Source organism: Puntigrus tetrazona, chromosome 5 (genome assembly GCF_018831695.1).
Source record: "Puntigrus tetrazona isolate hp1 chromosome 5, ASM1883169v1, whole genome shotgun sequence".
NCBI lineage: Eukaryota > Metazoa > Chordata > Actinopteri > Cypriniformes > Cyprinidae > Puntigrus > Puntigrus tetrazona.
This window is the reverse complement of record NC_056703.1, coordinates 30,716,969-30,724,468: the sequence shown is the minus strand read 5'-3', so window position 1 is coordinate 30,724,468 and position 7,500 is coordinate 30,716,969. Positions and strand designations below refer to the sequence as shown.

The 7,500-nt window shown below is 40.7% G+C and overlaps 1 protein-coding gene across 10 annotated transcripts in view; it reads right to left on the bottom strand.

Annotated features, from left to right (window-relative positions):
* The window catches only part of dnm1a (dynamin 1a), a 60,309-nt gene that overhangs the window by 8,890 nt on the left and 43,919 nt on the right, over nt 1-7,500 (bottom strand). For 6 of the 10 annotated variants that reach the window (XR_006251065.1, XR_006251064.1, XM_043240584.1 and 3 more), the window contains exons 16-21: nt 5,113-5,222; nt 4,167-4,278; nt 4,049-4,060; nt 3,777-3,947; nt 2,472-2,713; nt 1,256-1,462 (exon numbers count right to left, since the gene is read on the bottom strand). Coding sequence is in view for 5 of the 10 variants with exons in the window: in XM_043240584.1 (XP_043096519.1) it covers nt 1,256-1,462; nt 2,472-2,713; nt 3,777-3,947; nt 4,049-4,060; nt 4,167-4,278; nt 5,113-5,222 (854 nt within the window). In the remaining 5 variants the exon portion in view is untranslated. Of the gene's footprint in view, nt 1-407; nt 455-1,255; nt 1,463-2,471; nt 2,714-3,776; nt 3,948-4,048; nt 4,061-4,166; nt 4,279-5,112; nt 5,223-7,500 lie in introns of all 10 variants that reach the window. The other 4 variants (XR_006251066.1, XR_006251068.1, XR_006251067.1 and 1 more) reach the window with 1 other exon arrangement.

Genomic DNA, 7,500 nt, shown 5'->3' with positions numbered 1-7,500 from the left:
TTTAACAGTATTTTTATCCAATAAATGCAGCCTCTGTGAGCAGAAGACACATTCATAAATATAAAAGATAGCTCCTCAAACGTTTGAATGCTAGTGTGCTTACGATAAAACAGCGATATATGAAAAAGGAGAAAAGGAGGAACCCTGAACCGAGTCTAATGATCTGATCTTTGAAGAAAAGTGGAAAAATATTAAAAATCAGCGTGAATATTAGTTCTATCACCCAGCCCTACCGAGAACACACTGTGCGTCTGATGGCTTCGGTCTGTAACGTTTGAACGATAATAAGAGTCAGAAGCAGGACGCCAGACTATGGACACCGACTCTGACGCCGTGAGACACAATGAGCTGAATTTCAGTGATGGTTGCTTATCGTTTAAACGTTGGTATGGTGACGGTTAACTCACCCACACCACTGCACTTACTCCGGCGCTCAGAGGCTCACATTCCGCGGCTAAGAGCAGACGGATGTTCTTATTAGACTGCAGGACTAGAAGGTTAGTCTCGTCTGAGCATTTCTGAATGCTGCATGTACACCGTGCATCATTTCTGCTGCGCTAGCATCATCACCAGAGCCAGGGGTGTGCGATACTCTCCATAGGATTTTATGGATTGCAATATTTGCACAGTGTTCTTGTGCTCTTCGTATTCCAATGCAGGACACGAATGCATCGGACCTGCAGTTTTTGTCGGATATGTTAAACATAAAATGCCGAATGCTGATGATAAAACATACCTTGAATGTGAAATTAAAGCCCTAAGCAGGTGGCAGCAGGTCGCTGTTAATAAGTGAGTCGTTCCGCCTCATTGTCACTGAAATGTTTGATTCATTCAGGAACGAAAAGACACTGTCACGCTGATCAGAGAGCAAAAAAAGCGCTTCTGAAATGATGTTTGTTGGGGAAATAGAGCAAAAACAGAAGCCACTAAATTCAATTCTTGTGTATGTCACATCAAAACGTCTTTTCTGCCCCGTCCTGTATTTGTGATCATTCTGAGTGTGTTTTAATAAACTGAATCATGCCGCTAAAGAGCGCACTAGTCTAGACTTCATCATGTAACAACAATTACAGTATTATCACTGACCATATATATTTATATTTATATATATATCACACACCCCAATTCTCTCTTAGATTGTATTTTTGAGAGGCGGTGCTAGCGCTGCAGACATGCACGCCTCAGATCTGAGCGCATTCTGATATGTTTCCAGCACAAGTGTGTTATTTCACGATGAGTGTGTGCTGAGCCTGACCTGGGCACGCTGGGAGGAGCGCGGTTCGGCCGAGACGGGACCTGAGGGGGGGGCCCACCGAAGGGGTCCGGGGAGGCCCCCGGGCGAGAGGGAACGGGCGGCCCTCCGGCAGCAGGGGGCCCCGGGGCCGAGCCGCGGGAACCTGGGCGTGCCGGAGGCCCCGGAGGAGGGGCCCGTCTCTGAGGGGTCGGGCTGGTCGCCGGAGACCTAACGGAGAAATATTGTTTCTTCTCAATAAGGTTTTCTTTTTCTGTGCAACAACAATAACAGCTGATGATAGCACATACTTTGACTTAATCAGACTCCATCTTATTTTATTTGCCACTACATATACTGCATATTTTGCATCACTTTCTAAAAGTTAAATGTAAAGAGCAACCAAGGCAGAAATCAGCCTTTCTTAATTACATATTTAATATTTGGCATCTCTTCTCTTGTTTAATGTTTCACGTTCCAGCAGAAGGTGGCGCTACTGTGCCATTTATTAATGTATTAATGAATAGCAGCTGTTTTAAACTAATAGAGGCTGGTTCTGACATCCTGACATAATGCTGAGCTCATGAATATTAATATAGTTTCTGCTGGCATTGTGTTCCTGAACAGAACATAATTAATATTCATGAGCCTAGCATTAACTCTATTAGCCTAGCATAAACTCTAATATCTGTAAGTACTACTAATAATAATTGTTTATAATAAGAAAGTATTTAATTAAGTACTTTGACGAATTAAACATAATAAGAATTGTTCATGATGATACGTATTTATAAGATATTATTGTATGAACTTTTACTACTTTAATAAATTAAATATAATAAGTATTATTAGCATGGGTTATAGCAAATAATGGTATATATTTATTAAAGATATTATTGTACTCCACGACAATTATTATATCATTCCAGCATAGGGTGTGATTATACTTCATAACCTTTTACTATTTTAACTCTATTAATACTTTTACTCTTCGCACTGTGATGATTTTGGAAATCTAGAGGATTTGCTTTTTAAATATTTAAATTGCTAACTGTTATGTTGATAATAATAATAATAAAAACAATAGAATAGCTATATGTCAACATACAATTCTGATTATAATGATGTGCATAACGGCGGAGAAGTAATTTAAATCTTATTTCTATTTCTGCGTCGGGTTCATTCTTATTGTCTCTAGCAATCAGCTGATCCTGGAGCCACGCGTCTGTCCCGAACACACCTTCCTCCGGAGCCGGTGCGCTGCACCTGGAGCCACGAGTCGTCCACGGGCGGAGGCAGAGAGGTGGAGACGGTGGTGGTGCTGATGTCTCCGATGATGTTCAGCGCTTCTTTGAGAGCGTGGTACATCCGCAGCATCTCGTCGCGCCGCTGGGCCTGCTCCGCCGACTCCTCCATCAGCGTGTTCTGATCTCCACACGAGTACAGCTGAGCCAGCAGCTCCGCGTTGATGAACTCCTTCGTCTGAGGGACACCAGGAACATCTCACTGCTGGAAATCTGAGCTAAACATAGCTACCGTGGTAAAGGGCTGCTTCTCCAATCTGTCAATAATCACTCGCTCTCCTGTCGTTACAAACCCCGTGAGACCTTCGTTCAGAACACAAACGTAGATATTTTGGATGAAATCTGAGAGCTATCTGACCCTCCATAGACAGCGACAATTGATCCCGCTCCAGAAACTTGAGTCTCAGTGAGTCGACTTCAGTTTTGCAGCACAACAAGAATGTTTTTTGCACAAACAAAAATAACCTAATTTACTCAACCATTCTTCTCCGCCGAGCTGAGAGCATCACGAGAGCTGAGAGACGTCAAATACATCCTGAAGTGCTCTCCAAAATGGCAGAAGACGTGAGTCAGGGGAGAAAAAAATGGTTGGGCAAATTGTTATTTTTGTTTTCTTGCCGCAAAATGATGAAGAAAGGTCTAACGGGTTTGGAACGACATGAGGGTGAGTCATTTTCATTTTGGGGTGAACTAACCCTTTAATATTGTGTATTAAGAACTAGTTTGACTAACGGGAGTTGCCAAGGGTTAAATCTTACTTTTCCAATACAAATAACAGCAATCTACCTTTTTATAACCCCTTTAGAATTTAAAAAAGTCTTGAAAAGAAGCCATGTTTTCAGACTAGTCTAAACGCTCAAAATGAGCAAAAATATGACTTTGGTGCAGATGCTGATATTTTTCGGTTTATTACGAAATTACGCTGCTTGGTGAAAATCAATGAGATGTTTACGACCGCGCAGCAGATACCGACATCAAATGAATTATGTTTAGATCATTTTATGTCTCCAATATTATATCTTAAGAAGATCAGAGAGAGCAAATGAAGTTCCCTGCCATGCATATTAACAATAAAAATCACAATTTACAAAATATCTCCATGGAACGTGGTCTTAATATCCTAATCATTTCTTTGGAATAAAAGAAAAGCGGTTGCTGATTCACGTTGTCTTAGTTTATGATATTTCACGAATCAAGCCTTGTTTCAGTCACTTGAGCGCCTCGGCTGCAGACGAGCTTACATTATTGATCATCAGGTGCATGATGGTCTTGGGCATCAGGTCTCGCACAGTCTTGTTGACGATGCTCATGTAAGAGTCCACCAGGTTTCTGATGGTCTCCACCTGCCTCTCCAGCTGAGGGTCCATGGAGTGCATGAACCCGTCCGAGCCGTTCTCGTCTCCGGCGTCGCTCTGCACACACACACACACACACACACACACACACACACAATCACGGAAAACGCCGGCGCAGAAGATGCACGAAAGATCGAAATGCCGCACAAAGCTCGTACCTTTTCCTTCTCCTGAGGGACGCCACGGGAAGCAGCGTGAGAGAAAGAGAAGAGCATTTTAAGGCGCATCGTTTGGATTCATTCATGCTACTCACTTCAGAGGAGTCTGAACACACACCACCACGCGCTCGGGATAGACGCCGGCCCGCAGGAACGACGCTTTCCATCCGTCCACCTCCTCCTGACTCTCACAGGCCAGCTCCAGCTGACGGTAGTCCTTATACACGTTCCTGTTATCACATTGGATTGCATTAGCCAACATCATAGTCACATTCAAAACAGGTTAAAAGTCCAGCTTCAGCTTCTGGAGTCGGATCTGGACGGATTCTGATCAGAATAACTGCAGTCGTATCTCCTGATCAACTTTACTCGATTCTTCAGTGGTTTTCTGGAAGAATCTGATCTTCAGGATCTTTTACTTTCACTGATCCTCAGAGAACGATCTTCAAAACATCTCACATCTTCTGAGGAGCCTTTATTTTATATGTCTGGATCATTATATATGATCTTACTGGAGATATAGAGACCGCTGATATTTAGATCCTCAGCATCTGCTCTAATGTTATAAAGATCTAATCGTCTTAATATCTGCATCTGTAGAAAATACATGAAATTTTACATCCATATTCTCTCCATATCAGAATATATAAACCATAAAAGCCTGACGGATCAAATGTGATCCTCAGCAAAAAACATAAACATTTAAAGTTAAAGTTAAAAACCTTTTTTCAGGTTTTACGAGAATAAAATAGAGCCGTTCGAAATTGTTAACGCTGATTTTTAATTAATTCATCAGTGCATGTTATTCTAAAGAACTAAATACATTTAGGAGATCTTTGAAATGATTTTTCATGTAATCATTAAACACTTTATTTTACTGTCCTGTTACTTATTTGATTTATTACAATAACTATGTTCTTACTTACCCTGAACCTAACCTTATCCCACGTAGTTACCTAATATTACTTTAATAGTACTTATTTAGGTAAAACTAAAAAAACTGCTACGACGAAAAGTAAGCCTTTTATGATTTTTGGCAAGCGTTATTAAGGATGACCTCTGACCTTTGCTCGGTGTTGAACAGGGCAAAGATGTGTTTGCTGGACATGAAGCCCTTCTCCACATCTCTAAACTTCAGATTGTCCACCTGCAGCATGTACTTCTTCTCTTTCTCCTGCAGGAGGCAGAACAGAGTTTACTCCATCATCATCATCATCATCATCAGGCGCCGATCGAGAGCAGGCTTTCAGCAACACACACAGAATACAAACTAGTCCTATGCCTTAGTAACGCGCTCAGTGGGTTGCTATGCGGTTGCTAGGGTGTTGTGAAGTAGAGAAGACATGCGTATATGCATGCTGTTGGTCCTAAAACCATCTGATCAGTTAACAGTTATTATGGGTTTGTTCAGATCGTTAACATGAGTGATAATAACAGTGATGTAGGTAACCAAAGAAAGAGCGGCCCCGGTTCTCCAATGTGTGTGTGTGTGTGTGAGAGAACTCTATATATATATATAGAGAGAGAGAGAGAGAGAGAGAGAGAGAGAGCAGAGTGGTTTTAGCCTCTGCCACACGCGGCTGGAACTGATTAGAGCCGACAGAGCTAAAATAAACGTTCAGGGCGGGCGATGGCGGAGTCTGCAGCGGACTGGTGCACCACAGCCGTCTGGGGCCCGTCAGGGGCCCGGAGCCCAGCGGGCACGGCCCGGTATTCCCCTGCCCACCGGAGCGTGCACCACGCCCTGCCGTAACACCCGTAAAAACACAGAGACGCCCCGAAAGAACAGAGCACTTCTGATTGGTGCTCATCAGACAGGATTCACTGAAAGATAATAAACCTGCTGAAAACATGAACTAAAATTAAATAAATTACAGAATAATAATTGCTTGAAATAAAATAAAATAAAATACTGAAAAAAAATCTGCTTATTTTTATCTAGGTACCAAGGTTGAAACAACTACAACTAAGATAAAAATAACTAAAACTTCAAAAGTGTAATGAAAAAGCTGAATATGTGTCACATGCTTGGACTCTTTGTTGTTGTTTTCTTTTCCCATGTGCCCTACTTTCAGTTAATTGTCTCGTTGTGTTCAGGTGTGTTCAGTTAATTATGTCATTTGCTTTAGGCTTTATAAGTTCCTGTTGGTCCGCTCTCGTCTTTATGTGTGCTTCTAGGCTGCCTGCCTGTAGTCTTATTATTTACTCTACTGTGGAAGATTAGTGTGTTCTCCTTCCCTTAACCACGCCGTGACGATATAGAAATAAAAATATCAATTAATTCAGAATACTAAGAAAATCGAAAACTATATTAATTATACTAAAATATGTTTAAATTCATGTGAAAAATGTATGAGCATTTTTAATTATTTCTTTAGTATTTATTTTTGTAAATATATATATATAGTGAAGTCAAAGGTTTACATACACCTTGCAACATGTATAAAAATGTTAATTAGGCCTATTTTACCAAAATAAGAGGGATCATACAAAATGCATGGTATTTTTTATTTAGTACGAACCTGAAAAAAATATTTTGGTAGCGCTTTATTTTATTTATATTATTTTATTTTATTTATGTGTAACTTGTTGCAAGTTACACATACTTATTATTATAATAACAATAAATTATGCATAATTACATGCAAGTAGCCTTAAATCCTAACCTTATAAATGCATGTAGTTAATTAATATTACTCAGCACTTCAATGTATAATTATACAAGGACACTTTAAAAGATGTTTACATGCACTATAGTCAACAAATCATTTTAATTATCATTTAATTTATATAACAAATAATAATTCAGAATTTATAAAAATGACCCAGATCAAAAGTTGACATCCCCTCTGCGTTGCACCTGATGGTTTTTGTTTAGTGATATTTAGTTATGAGTCCCTAGTTTGTCCCGAACAGTTAAACTGCAGGCTGTTCTTCAGAAAAGTCCTTCACAGATTCTGTGGTTTTCCAGCATTCTTGTGTATTTGAACCCTTTCCAGAAATGACTGGATGACTGACACCGAGAGGCTCGCACGCAGTTATTACAGAAGACTCAAGCGCTCACCGACGCTCCAGAAGGAGAAAACATGCCTCAAGAGCGGGCGTGAAAACTTTTGAACGTTTGAGGCCGGCTAAATTCAACTTATTTTGTCCATCCAACTATCTTCTGTAGCCTCTGAAGCGCAGTATATTGCGCCGCTGTTATGGTGTTTTTCATTTAGTTTTGTTGTTGTAATGAAAAAACGGTATTGATTGAATATTCAGTTGACTGCAGGCAGATCTGAGATCTCTTGCGAAACTCTGGAGGATTTCTTTCCTGTGTGTGTTGCTGAACGTCAGGGGTTTTCCGAGTAACGTGTGTCCGCTCGGTCAGGTGCTCGTTCCAGCTGGACCCGCTGCTCGTCATCACAGATTAAACACACAGTTACCACGGAGCAGAGAGGATGACGTCA